The sequence below is a fragment of the Passer domesticus genome, chromosome 3 (genome assembly GCF_036417665.1).
Source record: "Passer domesticus isolate bPasDom1 chromosome 3, bPasDom1.hap1, whole genome shotgun sequence".
NCBI classification, from domain to species: domain Eukaryota; kingdom Metazoa; phylum Chordata; class Aves; order Passeriformes; family Passeridae; genus Passer; species Passer domesticus.
In genome coordinates, this window is record NC_087476.1 from 31,606,029 (window position 1) to 31,633,198 (window position 27,170).

The 27,170-nt window shown below is 37.5% G+C and overlaps 1 protein-coding gene across 10 annotated transcripts in view; it reads right to left on the bottom strand.

The window, feature by feature from the left end:
• Window positions 1–27,170, bottom strand: part of COL12A1 (collagen type XII alpha 1 chain) — a 99,488-nt gene that overhangs the window by 60,867 nt on the left and 11,451 nt on the right. For 8 of the 10 annotated variants that reach the window (XM_064412429.1, XM_064412430.1, XM_064412431.1 and 5 more), the window contains 12 exons: window positions 26,372–26,515; window positions 25,432–25,488; window positions 24,496–24,759; window positions 24,218–24,382; window positions 23,592–23,765; window positions 22,497–22,787; window positions 21,671–22,273; window positions 20,018–20,290; window positions 17,408–17,680; window positions 16,220–16,492; window positions 3,086–3,355; window positions 940–1,206 (listed from right to left, as the gene is read on the bottom strand). The exons of the other annotated variants lie outside the window; for them this stretch is intronic. In XM_064412429.1, coding sequence (XP_064268499.1) covers window positions 940–1,206; window positions 3,086–3,355; window positions 16,220–16,492; window positions 17,408–17,680; window positions 20,018–20,290; window positions 21,671–22,273; window positions 22,497–22,787; window positions 23,592–23,765; window positions 24,218–24,382; window positions 24,496–24,759; window positions 25,432–25,488; window positions 26,372–26,515 — 3,054 coding nt within the window. The remainder of the gene's footprint in view (window positions 1–939; window positions 1,207–3,085; window positions 3,356–16,219; window positions 16,493–17,407; window positions 17,681–20,017; window positions 20,291–21,670; window positions 22,274–22,496; window positions 22,788–23,591; window positions 23,766–24,217; window positions 24,383–24,495; window positions 24,760–25,431; window positions 25,489–26,371; window positions 26,516–27,170) is intronic. 10 annotated transcript variants of the gene reach the window in all.

Genomic DNA, 27,170 nt, shown 5'->3' on the forward strand with positions numbered 1-27,170 from the left:
TCTATATCAACCACATTTTACGTTAAGAAGAAACCTTTCTTCAGTAACTGAGGTGCTCATATCTCCACTGTTAGGATACCTTTATCTTACTTCCTGTCGTTCAATATAACATATATATTCAGAAAATAGAGAATGGCATGAGCTATATTCAGAGTACCTCAGTGAATGGCACTAGTGTCAGACTGGCAGAAACATCCTGAAAAGGATTCTCTTTAGGTAATAGCTTTCCATCTATGGAAGCAGAAAATTGACACTAAATCTGATTGATCGGAACACATAAAGAACATTTCCTTACAAAATATAAGACCAGCATCACATTCCTACTAAAGGTAGAGTAGAAAATGAGTTTTGCTTTTTTCCACAAATATGCCTTCACTGAGACTTAATAAACATTTTAAATTTTCAGTTTCTGAGGGAGAAGACAGCCTGTCCAAAAGACTATGAAGTCAGACTTCCACAGATGAATCTTCAAAATCATCTACTCCCCCTTTTTAGTACCTTGGGTGTTCCACAGAAAATATGGTGACCAGAGAAGACAAATCTAAATTACAGGATGCTGGGTAGCTATTTAATCAATACCCACAAGCAAAAGGCAAAATATGCAACAGCTGACACCACTCAATTAAGTAGCCTGTCTTCCTCACAAAACACCTTGTTTGAACTTCTGATGACAGCATTTCAAAACAACTCTAATATTTTTAAACAGATTTTACACTGTACTTACACCTTTTCATATCAACAGCAAAAAGCTGTGCTCAGGCTATGCCACAGTGAAATTCAAACAAATCAAACTCTCTTCTCAACTCATAATATTTTCTTCAATTTTCCTGTCAATTCATGATCTTGGCAGACTCCACCATGCTTTTCTGTGTTACCCATTTATTAATTTTAAGCACAAAACTTGCATTATGAAATCCTGGTCAACCCTGTGGTACATACCTGTTGTTCCTTCTCCTTTTCTTGATTTCCCATGTCCAAAATCATAAATTGGAATAACAGTTAGGTCATACGTAGTGCGGGGCTTAAGTCGCTTCAACACTATGCTGGTGGCAGGAGCATTTACTCTTCCAGACATTTGCCTTCCTCCGCTGCGTGCTCTGTAGTTCACACGGTAAGACAAGACTTTCCCAGGCGAAGGCTGCCACTTAAGTCTCATTGTATTTTCTGTCTCGTTGTCTACTGTCAGAGTCCTGGCATTTGGTGACACTTTTCAGTGTAAAAATATGGATAAATTTTTATTTTATCATATGCAGATATATTCAAATGCATGACTACAAAATTAGTTCTGCTGTGCTAAAAAATAAAATTGCCCTTTTAAAAATTACAGTATTTGATTGTGAAGAAGACACAGAGGAATCTCACAGGCCATTGTTAATTATTTTTTAATGATAATGGACTAAACAAACAGAAGTGTGGTTTTCACTGCTAAGACCAAAAAAGGGGAAGTATAAATCACATGATGACACAGCATAATTGGGAGTTTTATTTAGTCATGTTTTTCAGTAATCCATTAAATAATGGATTCAGCACTTTCAAATGAAAGTGATAAATTATAAAGCCATTGATTTGCATGAACACAATTGACTTTTCATGACATTGATTTTTCGTGTCCTATAGATTTTCTAAGTTTTGACTTTACAGGTCTGATAAGGTACTGGTGAACACCTAAACAGCTGGCAGTTGAACCCCATGCATACTGTCCTTCAAATAGAGGTGAGTGACTTTCCAAATGCTTGGAAAATCACTCATCACAACATAGCATATGTGCTGAAATAGGCCGTTGAACTAATAAAGCATTTTCTCGACAAATTGCTGTATTCAGCTTCTAAGAGATATTTTCCAGACTGTACAAATGGTATAATATAAATAATCCTGAGTGAACTGACAGGTATGCAATGCTGGCTGTCAGCCAAAATAAACCATCTAGGTTTTGGGAAAGCTGAACCCTCTTGGCATGGTGGAATTGGTCAGTATTTCAACACACAGTAAGGTAAGCTTTGTAGTTCCTAGGAACTGGCAATTTCTAACTGTGTGTATACCAGAAAGATACAATAGTTTCAGGCTATCAGGCCCAGGTCTGGGGCTATTGGTAGGCAAGTTCCCTCAGCACAGAGAGAGTCAACACCAATGATAAGGCTAGGCTACCCACCTAACCTAGAAAAGCTAGAATAGCTAGTGTTGCTGTGCTTGAACAAAGAAGGAAGCCATGGGACAGCAGTCTGCTTTGACTCTGGGGAGTCAGCTCTTACTAACAGCAGCAATCACTACTCTTGCAAAACCTTAAGAACAACTGCACTGGGTCAAGGACAAAGGTTAATGTAATTCAGCAGCCTGTCTCCAACAGTAGTCAAAACAGATGCTTAGGACAGAGCAGAAGAACATGTAAACACACATGATGCTTCCCCAGAGCCCTCCCTCAGGCTTTGTCTTCACATGGCCCCTTTAGGCAAACAGAAATGTCAAGCCTTTTCCAGGACATCCCTTCATTCATTCTGATTCCTTTACTTGCAGTTCCTGCTACACAGAAACAAGCCATTCCTGGTCTCTGGTTTTTTCACTTTGCCTACACTGGAGAGGCTTGAGCCTGCTTTGACAAATATAACATAGTGTTCGGCAAATAAGAAAAAGAAGAGCCCCAGAAAGGTAAATAACAAATATCAAAATCACCCAGTGAGCCTCAGTTTGAGGACTGTGGAGATTGGAAGGGTAATAACTTGGAAAGGAAACTCATTGATTCTGTGGGAATGCATCCCATCTTTCCTCCTTCCTCTATCCATATTTCCTTCACCTGATTTTCAGCAGTCATACCAAACCTATAAAAGGCTGAATTCAGAGTAATATACAGACCAAATAATATCTTAACTTGGAAGTAATTCTTGCTGTATCCAAACCAATATGACATAAAAGAGATTTTTTGTAGGTTTTTTATGGTCCAACAAAATGTCAAAATTGGCTGAGCTGAGGTGGCATTTTGGTTTGGGGAAACTTTTCATCAAAAAAAAGGAAAAATAAGGTCAATTTTTCTAAAAATTATAATTTCATCCACAACACAACATTACAAATGGTGGTAATGTACTACACTTACCATCAGTAAAAGCCTCTCCTTCTACTGGGTCTCCTTCTCCACTGCTGTAGGCTGCATATACTGAAATCCTGTATTTAGTCTCTGGCTCCAAGCCTTCTATCACAGCATCCACTGTATTTCCAGGGACTCTCTTCTCTCCCATGGTATCATCATAATGTGATTTCCATACTATCCTGTAATGGTCAACTGTTCCTGGAGCTGGTGTCCATGATAACCCAACTGTAGTGTCAGTTATGTCTGTGGTAACCAAATTACGTGGTGAACCGCGTTCTGCAAGAAAGAAAACAGCAAATTCTCTCTTAAACACAAATAGCAAAAGTTAGCAAAGTACAAATATAAAAGTTCAATGATCTTAAGAACTAAACCAAACTTTTCCCATCAATATTATTTTCAATAATATACAATGGTAGTCCCAAGAGAAAATATATTAAGGTTTCAACATAATGCTTAAAGCAAACTTTAGATTATGAATGATCCTATCCTTACCATGTAAGATACTTAGCAGTCATGCTTTGCAATATGAAAAATAAAAATGGAAGTATTTAAAGGCATGGAATGAAGCCAGTGCTTAAATGTGGTGCAGCTAACTTTGGCAAATTTTAACTCTCAAAAAAAGATTTTATTTCATTCATTCATTTTCATTGTTATGTGTGTAACTTTTTTCCTAGGGTTAAATAACAGAGACTTTTCACAGAATCACAGAATCTTTTGAGTTGGAAGGAACCCAGAAGGATCACCAACTACCGGCCCTGCACAGCACTAACCCCCAGGAGTTACATGATGTTCCTGAGAGAATTGTCCATGCACTTCTCAAGCTCTGTCAGGCTTGGCGCTGTGACCACTTCCCTGGGGAGCCTGTTCCAGTGCCCAACCACCTTTTTCAAATATCCAGCCTGAACGTCCCCCCAAATTCAGGCCATTCCATTGGTCCTGTCACTGGTCACCACAGAAAAGAGATCAGTGCCTGCTCCTGTCTTCCCTTTCATATTCAACTCTCCATCAGAAAGGACTCGCAGGTCCCTTTCCCTGACACTGCTTTCCAGCATCTCAGGCCCTGCTCGGTCCATACATCCAGGTGCAGAATCCAGCACTTTCCCTTACTGAACTTCATATGCTTGATGATTGCCCAGGCCTCTAATCAGTCAGAGTCCTTTCTCTGACAACTTTATTTTGTTATTTATTAGTACTAGTATATTCTAGAGTCCCACTTACCAGATCAGCTATTTCATTTTAAGTTCACATAAAATTTGCATGTGTTTACATCATCCCAAACTTTAGAAAACACTCTCCATCTTTCCATTCATAAGACCTGTACCTCTTTCCTCCCTGTAGTTTGTTTCAGCCAGCTTGGAACAGAGGAAGCAGCTCATTAGTCTGTGAAATCCAGTGTCAGATGGAAATGTAAGTCTCACCTAACACACCAGACTAATTCCTCTGCCTAAAAATCAAACTCGTTGGTCTAAAGTTGTGCAGTGAAAGGAGTGCCTCTGCTTAATGTTCAATGTACATTTATAACATATGTTCAATTTTCCTGTTGCAATGGCTTTCTTTTGATAGCAGGAAAGGAGCATTGACTGGTAGATTTAGTGCTACAGCCTCATCACAGAAAAATCTGCAAAAGGGCTCTATGAAACCAGATCCACATAGACAAAGAAGTACTCAGTTCTTTGGTGTGTATTCTCTGTGGGATTTCTCACTCTACAGGACATTCCTGAGTGGCTCTTACTTAGCAAGATGACTTAAACACTTGGGGTGGCCTCATGGCATCCCTGATGTTTTAACCTCACTGATAAAAATATATCCTTATACTAATCCATAGCAGTCACAGGAGCAGAATCAAAATTCTTTGAACACAGAGGAATTCAATACTTATCCAATTTCCACTACTTAGTCTCATTGCAAGAACAGACCTCACTACATTCAGAAGCCTGAAGCAGTTTCAGGCTGAACAGCAAATTGCTCATAGTCTGAGTTTTCACTTTTCATATTAATTTGTCTTTTACTTCCACCACAATCTGCAACACTTCCAAACACAATCCCAGTGGAACAGAAAAATATTATCTGTAGAAAGTTTTGTTTTAGAAACATCTCATTGCTGGTGCAACTTCATTAAAAGTGAGCCAACTAATCCCACTTGACTTAATGATGAATAGAAATGAATGTCAACCTATCAAAGATTCACCAGCTACACAAAATGCATAATCAGAGAGTACCATAACAATCACAAAGATTACTCCTAAATACAGCTAACAGAACATGTGTTGTTGGCGGGGGGGTGGGTTCTGATTTTAATTCGGTGTTAGGGACATTGCATCATGAGTTTCTGGACACAGTTCTTTTTCTTTATCCTAACTCTGCATCAGTTCTTAAAATTGTACCCTTCAAAGTGAATTCTAACAGCATAATACAAATTACCACAATTTATGGCATCTTCTCTTCAAATAAAGGTTAACATACAGAGGGATTGGTAAAGTTCAGTTAACATTTCACAATAGTGATTGCATATACTGAAGAAGTTATAGTGAAAAGGCACAATTCAGCTCATGCTTCATGAAGTCTCACCAAATTCAGTGGCTGCATTAAATGAAAGCCAAGGCAGAATCTGAGCTCCAAATAACAATTTTCCTGGAAGCCTGAAAAAAAGATTTGCCTTCAAAAGTAAATTACAACAATTTTTCTGTCTGCTCTTAAGCTCCTACTCTCAAATCTTGGCTTTTTCATACAATAAAAAAAATATTAAGGCAATCCAAATGGAAAAAATATGGAAAACCTAACTTGATAGAATGCACAGATGTCTCACAATAAAAACCTTTCTTTCCATATTTTAATGTAATATAAATATACAAGTCACTTTATTTTGGCTACTTTAAAACACGGCTCTGCCACAACATGATTTCAGTATTCAAGTATCTGCTACCACAGCACAATTTTTTGCAAGTCTACTCTTGGATACTACAGCTAATGATATATGTTGGAAATACTGCAAAAATAACCTCTTATTTAAAACCCATATTGATTAAGTCATTATTGAGGTCATTAAATAACAGAGGAAAATAATTTGTTTGGAATGGGTTATAATGAACAGCAGTTACTGCAATATGTTGGTTCTGAAAGAAATATTCTTTGGAACTAAATGTCTTTTTTATAAGTCAAGGTAAAAGAGGGAAAAGGAACTGGGATTTCTACCAAACCACTAGAACTAAATGGAAAATTTTTACTTCAAATAGTTGGAAACTGCTGACAAGACAACCTACCTACCAAGGGAAATTGGACATTTTATATGTTACTCTGCAACTGAGAACATTTCTTCAACATAACACGCTAACTTGGTTTGCACCTCACAGGTGAGGTGGAAGTTCACTCACAGCTTTTTTCTGCTTCACTTATCTCCCACAGTGTTGTTTTTGTTGTTTTGGTTTTTTTTTTAATTTATTATTAGGAGAATACCTATGTTTAACATGCACTCCCACACTAAGTCTTAAACTGTTAGGATTCCATAATATAATATGGAATAATATAATAATATCAATGCTGCTACACTCAGAGTCAAGAAATACATTTGTCCTCCATAATAACAATGGTATAATGTGGCCACTAACACACATACAATGAGACCTATGAAATATTCTTCCCTTGGATTAAAACAAAATACCTAGAAATAGGGAGGAAGTGGCTCAGGGTTGTAGGGTTGTAGGAAAAGGGCAAGGAGCCAATGAAGTCTTAACAGATTTTTGAGGGAAGCTTCTTGTGTCTCCCTCAACCAGGAATGCCCCACAGAGTCTCCACACCTAGGTAACTTGCTTATATCTCATGTACACACAAAAATCTTCAAACTGTAACATCTGAACCTATTTTTTTTTGTCTGTGGTCAATGCATTCAGAAATGCTTGTTGAACATCCACTTCTTGCCTCCTTGTTTAAACAGGATAGTTGAGGAGCATGGAGAGACAATGCACATCATGAGAAAGAAAAGTACTGGCTGGCTAGCAAAGGACTCCTGCTTTTCCTTGACTGGAAATGGAAGCTAATGTATGTTCATCACTTCATACAGCCCCCAAAACATCAGCAAACAAAGACAGAGCTGTTTTTTTTTAAATTATTCCCTAACAGGCATGAGTCCTATGACACTCTGGAGCATCAAACCAGCTGGTGTAAGCACAGCTGCAAGCCATAATGAGTACGTACACAGGAAAACAAAGTGCTTGCATGGACAAGTCATACCCTTGCCTGGGAGAGCAAGCCAGGCACCAGATTCAGGCTGTCAGATTCACTTTGGCAGTTTTTATCTCAGAGCACTTTTCACTGCCTGCAGTCCCCTGTACAACTTTACCATCACTTAGAGCAGACACACTGAAAAATTCACTTGGTAACCTTCAGTCAGGTGCTTTAATACCCTATTCTGGACTTCTGAAATGTCCAGTTTCCATATTAAGTTTTTCCACTGTAGTGTGCCAGAGACACAATATGATATTAAAGCAGTTTCCCTCTGTCCACTTGGCATACTTCCCATAGCTCTCCAGCAATCACAGTTGTTATTGAACACAAGACTGAATCAGCTAAAATTAAAATGTTGACATTCATAAAAAATCAAATGTCCCTATTCAAATGGCCTTTCCCCTCAGAGACATTTACACAACTCCAGCTGATCTCAGTGGGATTTTTACATGCAATTTGGGCCCAAATTGTAAACATCTTTCTGTCTGTGTTTTTTTAGAACTGGGTTTCAAAATCAATCTGCAGTGGTAAATTTTGTGCAGAGCTATGTTTCATTTAAGTTAAACATAGGATTTCTGTAAGCTAGCATCCTAAAATGTCAGAATCAACAAAATAAGCCTTCACTCTTAGAGGAATAGACCAAAATGTTCTGGCCTGAGTGCTGCCTTGCTTACAATGGGCAAAAGTCAGGAGAATCCCATTGAGTCAGGAGTATCGCATGGTGTCAGCAGGCTAGATTGCCACAGGCAAGGATCCAAGTGTATGCATCAGATGAGATGATAGTAGATGATACTCTAGATAGTAGATAGTACTCTAATGGTCAAACTCCTCTCAGCACTGGAGGAGGCAATCACTTAGGTGGGCTGATATCCCTCCCTCCAAGACAAAGCAGTTAGCAACCAGCCTCAGGCAAGTAGAGGGGGGATGTGGCCATGGTGCAGGGGAAAGCCAAAGACTTACTACACAGAGGCAACCTCACATGACCCCATGAAAGCAGATTTCTTCTCTTCTGCAGAAAGGCAAGAAGATGTCAACCAGGAGAGTTCTAACTCAAAACAATGAGTCCCTGATGTAGGATAATACTAACAGGTGTTCACATTCACCTTTAATATTCTGTCTTTTCCAAAAGTTATTCAGTTAACACTATGAAGAAGTATCTTCTTATTATTCACTCAACCTTTCCCTGCTGGGATTTTTTCCTGATACATACTTCATTTCCTAGAAAAAACTAAGATAATTTTCCAGGGCGTCCACAATTTTCCTCAGATTATCAAGTCTGTTTCAAAGGTCAAACTCAAAAATCTTGGAATGTATAATTTTAAAAATGCATGACACAGCATTAAATCTCCTGAGTACACTGAGTCCTTGTTTGTGTCAGGATGGAAGCAGCACTATGCTGTCTGACCATTACGTAAAGTGCCTGTGATAGGCTAAAAATCTCATTGTAAGAAAATGTCACTTGAATTTGTACTATTCTGTCTGTAGGAGGCCATTCATTTCTAAAGCATTCTTATGTTACTACAGAAACAGCAAAAAAGAATAATTTATTTAGCAAAGAGCTGCTACTCATTTTCTGACCAAAAACAAGACTGCCTCCAAAATCCCCAAGCCTAAACTATAAGAAATATATACAACAGAAAATTAATTCAAACTGAAAATGACCCAGTTATGACAACATTTTTTTCATATCTTCTCTTGGTACAGCCTAATTCTCACAACACAAATAGCTACTCCTCAAACAGGATGGAAGGCTTGGGTCCTATATCACTGAAACAAAGATTCTCATTCTAAAGCAGAAGACACAATGACATAATTATTTCTCAATTTTATTTATACTCTCCTGAATATAATGCATCTCTTTTTGCTTATTCTAAAAAGCACAAAGATAAGAAACAAAACAGCCTGACATCTCTGCTAATGGAGACCAGCAACTTCACATATGCCAAATTGTTCTTTTTTACCAACAGCGTGTCTAGCCTAGGATCTTCAGTGATAATAAGTGGAAATACTTGGAAATTTCTCAGTGCAAGGAAGATGGAAACTTGATTACTGAATATTTTTCTGGGGAAAAAAATGAATCAGCCTTTTTTCTAAATTTCTCTGAAATTTGTATTTAAAAGTGTAATGACTTCCCTGATTACAGGCAGTTACGCAAATATTCTTAAAACTTTTCTGCAAACCATATATCTGCCAGCAAAAGGACACATAAAACAGATCTTCAGCTTTCAAGCTTTTAAGACATTTATTAGGATTAAGCACTTCTGTATTGATTGCTTCATCTTGCAATGAATTTTTTAGTCTTTAAAACAACTGCAATTTATGAAAGTTAATCTGCTTAGCAGCTAATGTGCAGTATGTTCTTTTCATCTGACAGCATGCATTTGGGCAGAAAATCAAATTCTTGCCAGACTTAAAACCACTTCTCTTATTAAAAAACAGATTAGAAAAACAGTAGCTCTCACAAACTGCCCGCCATCTGCTGCATTTAGACTCTCTGCCTTCACCATGTTTCTCAGTGTATTTTATTTCTGGTGTATGAGGACTCGCGTAAAGATCATACGATCCCAAGAAATATTGAAAGCCAAATGGTTTGTTTGGAGTGTTTGGAGATAAGACAAAGACTTTTCCCTAAGACATTCCATGGGTGTTTCTTGCTTGTTCTTCAATCTGTATTACATAACACCAAATATAACCACCAGGGCAAATTTTTTGAGTTCCCCCAGCTGCCACAAGCCCTGTTCCACCCCAAGACCAATGGTAGCATTCACTGATTGCATTTACTTTAGCAGATTCAACAACTTTGTGTGAGCTGAGGGGAATCATAGCCAAAAAAGTATGTCTGAGGAAAATTTTTCCATGGCACCTTTATAGAAGTGCTCCAAGCAAAGCTGCCCAGTGATGGATTGCCATGCACTTTTGAAAGTGAGAGAATAAAAGTGGAGAGTTTTCTACAGCACATATTTTGCACATGCAGTTATGTTTAAAGCAGTATGAAATATAAAGCTCCAGAATTTTCACCTCTGGATGGTACTTCATAACTGTAGACAAAATCAGCCAATGACTGAAAGAGGTCATATAAAAGATGAGTACATTATAAGTTTTCTAAAATCTGGATTAGTGAAGAAGGAAAGCATACTTCTTCGACAAAGGGGCAAATACATTGTTTCCCTTTTCCTGCTCAAAAACTACAAAAAAAAAAAGGAAGAAAGAAATCAATTCTCTCTGAATAACAATTACCTGGTATATGGAACAGCACTCTCAGAAATGAGTCATTTTCTGATTACTCATTTGCTAAACTCTCTACACTATGTTGTCTGTGAACAGTTCATAAAATGCTGATCCTCTGGCATGTGTTTATCTTAGGGCTGGACCAGAGAGCTATGCAAACAGTTTATAAAAGAGATTATCTACAGTTACTTGGGGGATATTTGCCCTCTCTGTGTTATGCAGAGAAGCAATAAGGGCAAGCATATGCTTAGCACAAAAAAAAAAAAAAACACAAGGAGAAACTGAGATTACCCAGATGGTAAATTATATCAAGTACACAGAATGGTTTCTGGGTTTTTGTGGATCAATTTTCCCATGAATCCTGAAACAAACAAACTACTTCAAAACACTGCAAAACTACCATGCAGAGCAAAGCAGAGGAATATGGGGGCAAACTGTAACTGCTCCAAAATATTTTGGAGATAACAAATATAACTGAAGGGCCTTCAATGAATTCCTGGCCAGACATGTCCATGCAGATCAGATTAGAGCAGACTAAAAACTTCTGGTCTTTTCCTCTCTGCTGAAGGATATTCTTGTCTGAGAGTAACTGCCCATGTGGGTTCTACTACTACATACAGAACAAAAGAAATCATTACTGAAAGCAGGAAGAATGCTTGCCTACATCCTTAATCACAGGAGACCATTTAGTGATTCAGTAAAATTCCATAAACATCTGAGAGTTTGGATTGTTCATTTCCTGCCTCTTGACTACAAGAGAGTTGGAGAAGGTACTGTATCCAGCTCTTCTTTTCTCACTTTGCTATTAGTGCTGAAATGTTCTCTACACTCAAATTCACTCCTCTTAGGCTACATATCAATTCCATGAACTAGTAACCATACCAGTCTGAAAGGCAATCTCAAGCCTAGCTCCTGATATGATGAGCAACTATGGCACCACTGACTGAATAGGTTTGGTGAGAATTCATATGGTGAAGACATCAAGTAAGCCCCATAGGGATTCCTGATACAGAAAAATACTTAAGTGCTCACTCTTTCTGGGTTGTTGGCAATGAAAAACACACACCACACTATTTTCTCAGACACCATGGCTCATGGAAAAACTAACTAAAATACTAAACACTTTTTATGCTTCCTTTCACAGCTTTTTTGTCATTACTGTTGATAAGTTTATTTCTCCAGAAGTTAAGACCTGTCCTATTTCCAGCCTCAGTCAGACAAGTTATTTCAGCTACTCATTAGTCAAGTATTCACTTCACTGACCTATGTAACTTTTCATCCTGGTCCAACCATATTTATTTTAGCTTCCCAGCCAGCATGACAACTCTTTTTATGTAAATTTCTATATTAAGCTTTGAAATTTGAATGTTACCTTTCAGTTCTAAAATTGCAACTCTTTATTCATAATTGTCTGGGTTTCTTTAAAGGTTTTGTTATTTTATTCTTCACTGTGGTAAGATAGGGCCATACAGTGAAATACTGTCTTTTATGCTGCAACAAATATTCTGAAAACCTTTCATACTGTTAGTCAGAGAGTTTTTTTAAAATATCTATTACTATGTTCAAAGAGTCCTGGCCTAATTCAAGTACTTTTATTGCCCCATGAAACCACAGATATGCTGATTACTGAACTACATGATAGATATTCCATGAGGAAATATCATGAATTAGGTCTTTGCTGTCATGCAAAAAGAAATTTGTATTCTGTTGCTTCCCTGTTGCCGTCTTGCTGCAAAGGTTTCATACCTTCTTGGAGATTTTCATGAGCAGCTCCTCACAGCACTGGCTCCTTCTTCTCAGCACAGGCAACAAACTCCACCTCACCACTCGACCAACCAACCTGCTCTTTTATAATACCCCTCTTAATTGGATCCAGCTGTGGCCTGTTAAGGGCAGGCTTGTTCTTAATGCTTGATAATTAGCACAGCTGTAACTCTTTAGGGGCCAGATTACCTTCACCACTGTCTCTATTCTCCTACCTTTTATCTAACCACAATTCCCCCTTTTCTTTCAATTACAAAGTTACTTTAATTCATTGCCCAAACTTGCATTACAGACCATCAGAAACTCTTCTACTGATTCATTACCCAAACTTACATTACATATAATTAGAAACCATTATATTGACAATATCTACAGCTGTACAACTTATGCTTATGGAATATCACAGTTTGGGGTTTGGGGGGTTTTTTTGTGTGTTTTTCTTTTTTTTTCCCTTTCCACATATATCAAACAAACAATCTGTTCAGCACTCAATATGTTATTTCTCATTGTGTCCCCAGCGGCTCACCTGTACCTCAGGTGTCAAAATCTGTCCAGTCCAGATCAGGCAGCTTCCCCTGCTGCTCTCATTGCTACGCTGGGCTCCATCTCCGGCTGCACCTTGCCCTACAGCCCACTCCCAATCACGTTGGGTTACTGTGGAAATGGCCACTATACATTTTTAGAAGGCTTCTCTTACATGTTGTCTGTGCAGCTCTGACTCTGCCTCTCAGAGCTCCATGTTGCTTTTGTTCCAGTGCTCGTGTTGAAATGACTTAGCAAACCTTCCCCCATACTCCTCAGGGGCCATGCTATTGCTGAGGCACCCCCTGCTGCTGTGGCCTGCCATTTGCCACTTCTGTCACACAGCTCGTGTCCTGCTGCACACACTGCCATTCAGGGGGAACTCAGCACCATCCTGGGTCCTTGATCACGTCGGGGTCACCAATTGTTGTTGTCTTGCTGCAGAGGTTTCCTACCTTCTTGGATATTTTCATGAGCAGCTCCTCACAGCACTAGCTCCTTCTTCTCAGCACAGACAACAAACTCCACCTCCCCTCTCGACCAACCAACCTGCTCTTTTATAATACCCCTCTTAATTGGATCCAGCTGTGGCCTATTAAGGGCAGGCTTGTTCTTCGTTCTTGATAATTAGCACAGCTGTAACTCTTTAGGGGCCAGATTACCTTCACCACTGTCTCTATTCTCCTACCTTTTATCTAACCACACTTCCCTTTGATCACTCAGTAAGGATTGACATCTCTACAGTGCTTTTACTAACATTTTATCTAACCAAGAAAATTTAAGAGACAGCTTTAATATGAAGAGTAATGTTTTCTGAAGAACACCCTGAAAGGATTTTCAAATCCTGCTGAATCTTCAAAGAATTTACACTTGAGTCATAAAGCTATACATGTAAAAATAGTAAGTAATTTTTAATTTGGTTTCCTCCCAGCTGAAGAACTGGATAAGAAGTCATTCAGTTGAGTGATAGGATGCTCCTTTATTTATATTTATCCCAAGAAGAAATCTGTCACTGAATTTTAATGTAATGTTTTAATTCAGTTACTTAGAGCAAAATATCTTACAGAAATGCTTCTGTGACCCTTTAAGTCCAACACCTATTTTAAACTTCATCTGGTTGCATATAAGCCTATTCTTAAGATAGAGGAAAATATTCTTTCAAATTATTTAGCTCTTTAAGCAATGTTGAGAAAGTTTTTCTTCTTGTTAACGATTTAGCAATGCAGAAAGTCCAAATAAGAATCAGAGCCTTTGAGAGAGATACAGGGCAGGGAGCACAAGGACAAGACAATCTGTACTTGAGACTGAATTCTGTTTTTCTGATGATTTTGGCTTTTGGATTCTACTGTATTTCATTCACCACTCTCTCTAGGATGTGTTTTAACTGCAGTTCTGGGCAGTGCCCTAAAAGATTTTTCTTTTGCTCAAGTTTTATGATAGGATAAAATGCTAAGCTTACTTTATGAATTTGAAACACACTTGGTGTCTCCACGACTCCATGTTAATAAAGGAGCTCTCTTAAGTTTACTGCAAACATACGCAATGAAAATGTTTCTACCAAATGTAAACAGCTAACTTGGTCAAACCTTTACTAAAATTTGAGGTATGTCCCTAAGGAAGTGAACCATTCAGTCTGTTTAACAGTGAGACAGAGGCTTCTCAAGATTTGCAAAGGAAGACTGAGGCATTGCTCTACACACTGATAGCACAGAGCAGAAAGCAGGGCTGTCAGCTTCCTGTGTCTGCTGGGACCCAGTTTGTTTTTGTTCCGAGGGTGAAATTTGATTCCTGGATGGACAATGGCTCATGTTCAGTGGAAAAAATAAAGGAGACTCTTGCCCAATATATTCTGCAGTATTGTGAACCTGCTGGGGTGTGGAGGTGAATTCAAACTCTCCCACACAGCACAAAATCCACATTTTCACCCTCCCTCTTCCTTCCAAAAATTTTAGACCTAAGAAATAGCAGCGCCACCACCAACAGGCAAGTTCATTATGTCCTGATCATCTCTGGCTTTTCTGGGGATTGTGGGCAGAATATTCATACCTGATTTCATTTACCTGGATCTCAGCAATGTTCTGAACAGGAGACAGGCTCTTTTCTCCTACAAAAGGATCTCTTTGGACCTTGCATTTGTAGAGAAAGCAAGGCAGTTAGGAAATTTTCAGCATGAACTGCAAGGTGCCTAATTCTCTGACAGCTGCATCCATCAGAGTAAGCGGGTCTCAGGCAGTGGGATGGGCAGTCAGTATCTAGATCTCCCACTTACTCCTGTATAGTCAGTGGACTGAGAAATGCTCATTTGAAGGAAAAATTATATCTCAGATGGACTATCTGCCTACTGGAAATATTTGCCTTTCTTCATCAATCACAGAAGAATCCTAGGGAGCCCATGCTGCAAACAGCAGTGTTCAAGTGCCTACATTTTAGTAGGAAGAATTCAGCACACTGATGAATCATTGAAAGTGATTTTTTAAATGATTTTATATTTTCCTATTTAAAATACGTTTTCTGGATTTTTTCATAACCTATGTAATAAACAAAAAGTTGAACTGGTGGAGATACTGAGAACCAAATATACTCCTACTGTAACTTGACTAGCATCAAGAGACAAGATTTAATTCCACATAATTCATCCATAAGATGTTTTCAAGTGTGGTGCCTACACAGCTGCAGTGCCAGATTTCAGCAGTGCATCCCTGGCCAGCACAGAGCAGAGTCACACTTCCTTTCAAGGCCTACGAGGAAGCTTTCCCTATCCTCTGACAATCTACAGATGACATTGAGAATGCTCACAGAGAATTAGTCTGGGAAATTATCTGCTCAATGTCAGAAAAAGAACAGCCTTTCCTCCTTATAAGAAAGCCTTTGGGTCTGACTTATGCTTTTGCCAGCATTCTGTTTATGGTTAGCTTCAGGTTCTTTGTTAGAAGCAGAAATTGACTCCATATGCCTAAGACTATGTGTTTCTCTGATGCCAAAATGGCTCCTGAACATCTTTCAAACTCAGTACTGTAGAAATGCTGCAAATTTTCAAATGGATGCTTTAACCCCATTAATTAATCCTGTTACATTAAGAAGAATATGCCAAGAACAGCTTGGAAGATAATAGTTATAAAACAAAATATTTAATGGAGGCTGGTGTGGAAGTACAGTCAGTTGTGGTTGGTGCTTCTGGCAATAGCTTTTTCAAGAGACACAGAGTCATCTCCACAACTAGTGATTTAACCCACTTTTCTTCTCTAAGGACAGAAGGTTTGGAAAGTCCATGCAAAGTAGGAGAGTGTCCACATCTATTTTTCATTTAGATATTTACTTCTACAGAAAACTTGGAAAGACACTTTAAGACACCATAAACATCGGTCTGATAATGAATAAATAATAACAGAAACAATAAATAATTACCTTCAAGTGTTTCCCCCTCTCCAGAAAGGGCATCTCCTGCTCCAGAGGCATACAAGGCAGACACAGTCAGTGCATACCTAGTGGCTTGGTCCAAGCCTTTCAGCACTTTAGAGGTAGTGTCACCTTTCACAGTCACTTCCTTAGTTTCACCTCCTGCGACTGGAGTGTAGGTGATAAAGTACTGCTGCACTTTGCCAGGAGCAGCACCCCAAGACAGCTTCATTGTTGATGTTGTAGCATCAGAAACTCTCAAATTCCTTGGATTTCCTCGGACTGCAAATGTGAAAAGACGTTGAAAACAAGTTGAAGCAAGCTTAATTTCTTGGTTTATCTCTTAGGCTAACACTACATAGGATTTTATGCTAAAATATAATTATCTAATAGGCTGGACCAACACTGCTACAGTGTACCTTTACTGTAATCAGGACTGTACATTCTCATCCCCACCCGCCTTAGGCAAAAATGCACAATAAGGTCCACTTAATTTCTTTTTTCCCTGTTAAAGTAGGCTCAATCCTGGAGCACTTACACATACTAGCACCTCTAGATATGCTCAGATTCAACAAAGATCCATGTTGAAGTCACTGTCTTCAGAATCAAGTTGAAGATGACAAATGAAATGTGAAATTAACATGTTTTGATTTCCTAAAGAGGTCTTTTTGATTATGACTTTGATGGATCAGTGAAACTTCAACAATGATCAGGACAGCCATACTTTCAGTATTCTCTGGATTTTGTTTAATAAGGCATGATACATGTTAAAGGATCATGGATTTTCACATATATTAAATCTACAGTGATAACTTGAGAAAATTAAATGTTCCATTAATTTATTGCTAAACATTCAGCACAAAGTGTAAACAAATTTTCTCAAAAGGTATATAATTTATATCATTGACTATATGAAGAATCATGGAGACAATTAATTAAACATACAAGTAGATTCTTCACACAAATTACCTTGCCGTATCAAGTTCAAAACACTGTATTTTAAAATGAAATATTACAATTTTGATAAATTCCATTGTCTTACATTATCTCTCAGCTAAGCTTGAGCAATATTATAATTTTCTGTGCATTTATGATAATACATATAGACTATATGGCTTATTCTCCTTTCAGTATGAATATGTCAACATGCAGTGAGTTTTTCTCATGCTTACTAAGTTCAAAACATTGATCATGTACCTTCATCAGTTTTTGCATATCCATTCAATGAATTCCCAGGCCCAGACTGATACTCAGGAACAACAGACACTTCATATCTTGTATCTTGGATCAAATTCTGCAGAGTAGTTGACCTATCATTTGCTGAGACAGTCACTTGTCTCCTTTCTCCTCCAGTAAGTGGTCTATAAACAAGCCTGTACCGCAGAACATTTCCTGGAGCTGGAGTCCAGCCAACTACGAAGCTATCAGTAGTTTCATCTGTAATCCTTAAGTTTCGAGGAGCACCTTTAACTACAAAAAATATACACATGTAAGTTGTAAATATTTGCCTTTAATGAAGAAGTATCTGAAGCAAAACCACGTCAACCATTCTGTTAGTTCATCCAGCTTACCAAAACTGCTTATATTGCCCTACCATTGCTTTAGGGTACACACACCTTTAGTAAGTTCTGAAAATTTAGGATCATAGTTACATTCAGCAGTGGAACGAAGTTGTCTCCAAAAGTACATTCATCCCAGTTTATACAACTGCTTCTGAAACTTAAGATAGTCTGACTGTGTTTAGTGGTAACAGTAGAACTGAACAGTCTAAGGGGACATTCGGGCATAGTGAGGAAACTTCTTAACACAACAAATGGTACAAGTTTCCTTGCTGTGGCCCTTTGCTTCTGCACCTCTTCCATTTACAGGTAGAAAATGGCATTTGTCAGATACACCTGACTACACACTCAGCTATCCTATTTGCAAGAACAAACAAGGAACAAAGGGAAAAAAAACCCCACCAAACCAATTCTATTTCTTTGAATATTTCAAACAAAAAAATATATTCATTGAAATATGAATTGCATCTAATATTTAAAAAAGGTTTCCTAATTTAGTCTCTAACTCAAAGAAATGGCTTGTTACCCTAAAAAGTAAAGAAAAAAAAAAAACCTGTGGTTAATCCTTTAACCTAGCCTGCTCCTTGACAAAAGATACAGCAGTTCAGATGAGCTCAGTGAGCACAGCAAAAAAGGCTTGACACTTCCAACAGAAATAAAGATCTACTGTACTGCATGCTGCCTAGCAGTACATAGCACTGTCACTTAGGAGGAAAAAGTTCTGGTTTTTTGTTGTTTGCTATCTATATTCCATAAGTATTGTTCTTCAAAGTTAAGAGTGGAGTAATTAATAATCCCAGTTTAAAAACAAGAAACTTGTTTTCTATTAATCAGAAACACAATATTCAACCTCAAATCCTTTAAAAGCCTGAAACCAAAGTTAATTGCCAAGAAAGCCATCTGGCTCAAACTGTCAGCTAGATCTGCATGGAGAGCTGCTGATGTTTACGTGGCTGTAGAAGAACTCTGTCTTCTGAGATGTGCTGGGATATCATCAGATCACAATGTTAATAATTATTTAAGGTAGTATCAGTTACAAATGGGAAGGCAGATTATTTTTATTAAATCTTTTCCTTCTCCTGTCCCTTATGCACACAAGATACATGTTCTATCGGCCAAGAGTTTGTCTGTTTTCCTAAGGGAAAATTATGTGTGGCCAAAATATTCTGGTACAGTCATGGAAATGTGCACACTGACAGTGAAACCTGTATCTTCCAAACTTAACATCCAAACTAAGCAATTTTAAAAGTGTTTATCTCTATCAGTCTTAAGAGGAAAGAGCAACTAACAAATCTTCAAGCTGTTTCTTTTGCTCTTTGGAACCATTTGTGTCACCAAAGGTCACGAATGACAGCATGGAATAATGAAAAAGAGTAGATCAATATCTTTAAAAGCATGATTTAAAGTAGACTGAGTGTTCAGCTACTGGAATAGACTATCAAATCTACTGCCATGCTGCTCTTTTCAATCAGGAGAAATGCATCATGGCAACTCTATCAAGAGAAAGTAAAGCTACCATGCTTAAATTTACAGCCACTGATCACATAAAAGACATACTGACATCAATGGAAGTTTTGAACCAGTTATTGGATCAGACCAATTAATTTCTGATAAAAAAACAGTTAACTAAAACTCAAGGCCTTTTAAGCCTATTGTATATAGAACAAGATTTCTATTAGTGTTATATTAGTAGACATAGCAAATTGCATAGGCACATATTTGTGTTTAAATGGATAGAAGTCAGCATGCATTCCTGCATCAGTCTCATAATTATTAAATAGAATAGAATAGAATAGAATAGAATAGAATAGAATAGAATAGAATAGAATAGAATAGAATAGAATAGAATAGAATAGAATAGAATAGAACTGAACAGTTCCATTGGAAAGGATTTGCAATGTTCATCTAGTCCAACTTGAGTCTATATTGACAATAATTCATGCCATGGAATTTAATGTTGAGAGCACACTATTTCATTTGAAAGCAGGCCACTGCAAAGGAACACAGCACAGGAACACATCCAACCTCAGAAAAATTAAAGTCCAATCTTAGCAATTTTGCTTGCATATTATTGGAATTTTAAATCTTCACTGAATGCACTGAGATACAACAATGTTTGTTCTCATCCTGCACAGCTGTACAGCTTCTCGGCCTTCGTTGGCTGTTCCTCATTTCCCCTTTCTCCAGTTAAGGAAATTCTTATTTGAACATATGGCTCCCTTGTGTCTGAGAATAATGGGAATCCTACCTTCTAAGGTGGTTTCCTCTCCATCCAAGGGAGGGCCATCACCATCTTCATATTCAGAAATCACACTGACTGCATAAGTAGTTTCAGGTAGTAAGTTGGTGAGAACTGAGCTAGTACTTGAAGCTGGTACAGAAACAATGAATTCATCTCCACCGACTGCTACTTTATATTTAATGAGATAGGACAAAACCTCAGACCCAGCTGGAGACCAGCTCACTTTGAAACTCTCCGATGTTATGTCAGAAAAAACCATGTTCTTTGCAGGTACGTAAGCTGTATGGAAACAAAAATGTGCATATGAGACAGACTGGCAAGAATATGTTAAATACAAAATTTCTACAACAAATAATTAAATGTTCCTCAATCATTTGACTTATTCTAATTTAACAGATTTTTTTTTGCATGCACACAAGATTTGTTTTCTACACTTGCTTATATCTATCAAATTTCAAGAACATCATATCTAGGTTGCCTAAAATCATTCACAGTAAGTAGAAGCACCAACTCAGTGATTTCTAGATCAAATGAAAACAGTGACTCTAAAAAAAATATATAGTTATGAAAACTTAATTTAGAATCTGATTATCAAGTTGGGTTCCCGATTTCATGTGTCCAATGAACAGCAATAACATTATGTCCTCAATGGAAACTAAAAAGTGTTGGGGTTTTTTTCAGATCTAGATTAAAAACAAGACAAAATAAAACCCAGTATTTTTTCAGGAGTGAAGTCAAAGGGGGAACAAGGAATTTGACACTAGGCACAAACACAAATCTGACATCCTGGGCTTGTTTTGCTTGGCCTAGCCATCCTGTCAGTGGGGATCTTAAAACCGTTCAAGCCCTCTAAAACAAAGGCTGCTTTGCTGGTTTGTTCCTCAAAGCTATCCTGAAACAAAAGGTTTCATTTTAAAGAGAACTGGGCTTTCAACAACGGGGACTTTTCAATGTTAGTGTCTTGCTAAGCATAGGTAGGGACGTTATGGGTGCAACTATAAGTAACTTTATCTGACCAAAGTTGGCAATTAAGAAAACTGCTGAATGTTAAATATTATCCATGCTGGCCTAATTTGGATGCATGTGAAGGGTTTCATGTGCTCTTCACTTCAGTCTTTACCATTAGATTGCAATCACTATCACCTAGCATCTTCTATCTCAAGTTGTCTTGTCTAAGCCTGTTCCAGAGGGCCATTAATTTTACCCTAAAACTTTATCAAATTGCCCTTTAGAGTTGTTGGCCTTACTTCATTGCCTTTCAGCATCTAAAAGACAAGCCTAGACTTGCCACCTCTTTTTGTAGAGCTAAAAAAAGAATGCTCTGGTAACTGTTTTACTCCAGACATTGAATGCAAAAGCAGAGCATATGCACTAAGGCCATTCCAATAGACACACATTTTATTAGCTTTTTAAATACCTAGCAGGGGTGGGGGAAAAAATTCTCTAATATTTTTTTCATTTCCATTTATCCATTAATTTCATCTGTTGCTTTTAATATATTTGAAAATGAAAGCAAATCCCCGGTTATTAAAATTATCATTTGTATATGGACAATTTCATCAAAATAAATTCTTAAGGTAACTATAAGCACAAAACATTGGTTCAGATCCTCTTTTCATTGCATTTTCTACATTCCTCTAAGTAATAGTAGTTGCTTACATTTTCTCCTTATAGCAGCCAGCTCCTGCTCAATTCGTAGGCAGACAGACTGTGTAAGTTCAAATGATATTCTTTGAAAAGCATCAAAATCTTCCACTGTGTAAACATGGGTGTCCGCAGGAGGTGATGCGATAGCTTCCAACTCCGTACGCACTGCATCCTTCACACCAACTGCAAATATTTCTACATCTGCATCCCTCAGCTTAATTGCAGGTTCTTTAAAAGCATCTGACGATTTTCCATCAGTGATAAGAATCATTACTCTTGGCACATTTGGTCTTGATCCTTTGCTGGTAACAAACACTTTCTCCCTCACATATGTCATTGCTTTGCCTGTGTTGGTAGATCCACCTCTGTAGGGGAAGGTGTTAATAGCCTGAATTATGTCTTCCACTCTGTTGTATCTGTTCAAAGAAAACTCCATATGGGGATCTCTGCTGTACTGGACAAGACTTATCTGCACTTTTCGAGGTGATATCTCAAAGCTTTTAACTAACACTTCCAAAAAGGCTCTTACTTTTACAAAATTGGCGATACCAATGCTGTAGGAACCGTCCACTAAAAACACAACATCAGCTTTTACATCCACACCACGTGAGCATTCTACAAAGAAAAAGAAAAACCACTGTAAATGCATTTTCAATAGCCACATAGCATTACAATTGTATCTGTAGTTCGTGTATCACACACAACTGCTTATAAGCAATGTAAATGATGCTGAGCAAAGCTGTTTCTCAAAAATAATAAAGGTATGATATTAAAACAAGCATCAGAGGTTCCATCAACAAAGAGCTACAATTTGAAAATAAGGTGGGTCCAGACTTACCCACTTGAACTTTTACTTGCTGTGTTTTTTCCATTATCGTTATTGGCTCACTGGGGGTCAGTCCTTTCATTGCATAAACATTAATTTGGTACTCTGTGTCTGGAGAGAGATCTTTAACATTCAGAGCAGTTGTCTGAGGACCCACACTCAGTACATGTTGTTTTCCCCCAGCTATCATTGGAATGAACTGCAGACGGTAGCCAGTTATTTGGCTTGTGGATGGATCCCAAGTGATTCTAATAGACTTTGAGGAGATTTGAGTTGCCACCAGATTTGAAGGAGGCTCCACCACTGAAAGAAATCAAATGCAAATCCAAAATATTAGTTACAATTATAAACATATGTTCTTAACAGTTTTTATTTCTGGAATAAGTTTAGTTATCTTTGCTTGATTTTTACTGAAATCATTTTTGGGTTTGTTTTTTTTTTAGCATAAATAGACAGAAATTAACTACAGGACAGTCCAAATGAGACATCAGTGAGAAGGCAAAAATATGAGCAATGCATTTGTGGTCCTTCAAGTATAAGTTCCAGGAGAAGTGCTGCCCAGCTCTAAAACTGCTTCAACCAAAAGTGAAGGAACCACTCAAAGGAACACGTTAGAAAGTGTGAAAAAATGCAGCTTAAGCAGAATACAACAGCAGAGTCATCTCTACTGCCATTTTTGCCAAAAAATAACTAGTTATTAAAACTTTACAGGGCAAGAAATCTGCAGTGATACAGCTTCATGTCTTTGTTTTCTTAGTTTTCTCCAGTTTTCATGCTTTGGTTCTCCATCCATTACATATTTTGACCCTTCACCAAGCAATTTTTTTCCCTTTAACACATTTTTCCACAGAAGTGATACCTGTGTCCAAACTGCACATCACTGTGTTGCCTTTGAAACTAGGGAATAATGGAGCTAATCCAAATCTGCTACATCACATGTTCTGTTATCCTGCGTTTAAAGACACAAAACTGAAACCAGTTTTCCACACTTGCTAAGTGAGGCAACGGATGAAACTCTAGAAATAAAGCAAAGGAAGTAGGGATAGCCTCCTCAATAGACATTGGGATAAACTGAAGCTACAAATACTTTTTTATAAAGTATCTCACCTTCTTCCCCACTAACCAGTTCACCTAGTTGTTCATCAACACCAGAGCACACTTGCAAGATAATTTCATTCTGTATATCCACAATTCCATCAAAATTAGCCACATTGAACACATGCTTCAGTGATGGCTGAGATGCAATTAGCTTGAGTTCCTTTGCATCTGCTGCTTTGATACCTAGAAGTTGTAATAGACAGGGCTATGGTTAAGTAGCCTTAAAATACATACACCTTCAACGTATTTGTGAAGTATTAAAACATCCTGGGTGTAAATCTGAGTTTAAATTAGTTCTGCCTCTGTCATGATCAACAATCAGACTACAAAATAATGATTAATAAAATGAAGTGGCAGACTCAATTTTCAACCAGGGAAAATAACATGGTGTAAGGGACAATGAGGCCAAGGTTGAAACCATGCTAGTCAGTCATATTAATCTCAATGTAGAAGCTACATATTTACCATCAAATTAACATAACTGGTGTGTTCCCCTCTGGAGGGCACAAATGACCCATTTCAAGGTGCACACACGAAAAGAGGGGCATAAGGAAATTCTTCAAACTGTCTGCAAAACTTATAAGTTAACTTTTTATGAAAGTTAATCTCTCAATCATTAGAAAAACTCAACATACCCAAGGAAAAAACTTCAACTCCTATGTTACGAAGCTCTCTTGCAGGAATTTCTACGTCATCTTGAGCTTTTCCATCAGTAATGACAATGGCTACTTTGGGAAAGCCTTTTCTTGCTCCAGCAGACTCGGTGAAGGTGTTTTGAACAAGGTAATCAATAGCCTCACCTAAAATCAACATCACAAGTTGTGTGTTTTTAGACTTGTATGAACTAGGATTTAAAGCAAATTTGAACTATGAAATCAAATGCTGAATAAACATGTATGTGGGAAATCTGTACCTGTCATTGTGTTGCCACCTTTGTAAGGTATCCTTTTAATTGCATCAATGAGATCACTTCTTCTGAAATACTGATTTAAATTGAACTCTGTTCTTGTATCTGAACTGTACTGAACAACTCCAACTCTCGTTTTTTCTTCCCCAATATCAAAAGCTGATACAAGGGCAACCATGAAGTCCAGAATATATCCGAAGTTATTTCTTCCTACACTCCATGAACCATCTACCAGGAAAACTAAATCTGTCATCGCACTTATGGAGCATCCTGAAACAAAACAGGGAAAAAAGGAAAACCAACTCTATTAGCAAATTGGCAATTACATTCTTACAAATCAGTGAGAAATGTCTAATGAAACTTAGTAGGTAAAAGCCAAAGCAATATTTAAAAGATTGATCTTATCTGGGATGCTTTGCTTGGAGAAACATTACTCACATAAGTGAACACCCATATGAGTTTTCTAACAGCCATTATCAAAACGGAACTGCTTTGAGACACCTTTCACGCTAATCCACAAGATCCGTTATGCCACAACAGATGAAAACACCCATAGAAAACTTTTTGCAATGATTTGATGTTACAGAAAAAATTTATTTTTTTACCATTTGTGCCTCACATCTTTATTTCCCCATTGTAGCTGCACAGGCTCTTTTGCAAAGCCTTTTATTCACAGCATGACACCTTTTGTTGATAGGACCAAGACACTCATGGGCTTGCTCAAGTTAGTTGCATGAAATCCCTAGTTTCAATGCCAACTTTGTACCTTAATCTTTAAGTGCAGCTTGTCTTTCTATCACAAGTCTCTTCACAAGTTTTCTCAACTCTGCACAACTTTACAAGTTAACTTCTTGGTAGGTAGCACAGAAGCACAGTTTAACTTTGCGAGCTAGACTTCAGATAAGATAAATGTCAGATAAGTCGAAAAGCAAAGCACCTTACTTTGTAATTGAGCCTCAACCTTCTTTTCCTCTGGTATCCCTGGGCCGCCTGTCTGAACTACACAAAGCACAACATAGACAGAATGAATGGGGGAAACAGAGTTAAATTTTTAAACATCAAAGAAATGCACATAAGGAATTAGAGACATGCATCTAACAAGCCTCAGAACACAAAAACATAAATGCAGATCCTGAATATACCACCTGTACTTCCAGATTTGACAACGTAGTATTCGGCATGACACAAAATACCAAAAATGTAAATATTTAAGAAACTTCTGTATTGGTACATCTTGTAGATGTACAAAATTCCTGAAAATTAACTGCAACATGCCTGGAAGAAATACCAGTATTACCCGTCTCTAACACCTAGGGGAATTGATAATTTCCCCATGGTTCTTTGTGAAGCCTGAGACATGATATGAAATGTGTCATAGAAAAGAGTCTGCTATGCATATTTATTTAATTAAATTTATTTTATGCTTTTTAATTATTCATATAAACTATTAAAGCTTAAATTCCATATTTTAGTATGCATTTAGTTATATTGTGTCACATTTTATTATTATTTGATTAATATAGTTTGCTTTCTCACACAGGATGCCAGTTCAATTCATTTGTTTCTGAGGTCAAGGATTGTCTTCCCTTTGAATTCAGCAGATGCAATTTATTGGAAGTAGGTATAGCTCAAAAAACATAGTGGCCTCCTGCCAAGAATTATGTAGGGTTGGCAGACACTATATCCATGTTAGTGTCCTTTGATCTCGTGCAAATTTTCTCTGCTTCTACTAGGACTAATGGAAAAAAGCTGTTCAGGCAGCTCCATTGAAGGAGAGTTTAGATATGTGGCAATTTGGTTGGAGAATTGAATCAAAGCCAAGTTTTGTGAATGACCGCTCAGTTTTCTTAATTTGCATTCTAATTGTACTGCAGCTACTTACTTGTCAGCTGGCCAAAAACAGGCAGACTCTCCTCTCTGTTGTCATATGAAGCTATTGATACAATATACTCTACATCAGGTATAAGATCTGATATGACAGTTTGGGTAGTGCTAGGTGAAAGAGTAAATTCTTTAGTAGGTCCATCTGCAATAAATATATAAAACACTCAATGCAGCCTTAAAATCCAGTAATATTGATAAGCTGATTGTGAAACAAAATGCAACAGGCAATAACCTATCTCAAACAAAATAATAATTTTAGAATTATACACTTTCTGTTTTCATGAAGTATAAATATTGAAACATGAAACTTTAGGCCAATGTAATTTTTTTATAGTGAAAAAATTGCTAAAGTGTTTAATAAATTCCAGGAAATTTGAAACTTGAAATGTGCATACAAAATGTACTATCATCTAACAAATCATGTCCTGTTCTGATTCAATATAATTTTTATACTGATTATTTCTCAAAGTGAAATAGAATAATGGCTGTCTTACACGGCATAATACAATTCTTGAACTTTAAGGTGAAAGCATAGAAGAGGAGCAGAATGATGATTCAACCTTCTTTTGCCACTTACAAAGCAAAGGCATCCAAAACTTGTTACTTGCAGTTCCAAAATGGTAAACACTAAGGCAAGAATAGCTCTAACTTGGAAGAATAACTGTTTTTCCTGTATGCCCTTTGCTGCTACCCAGGCTTGATCACTAACTTACAACAGATTTTAATGGCTACTCTCATACCTAAGTTAGATACAGGCAAAAATAAACTCAACATTTCAAAGCTTGTAATCACATTAA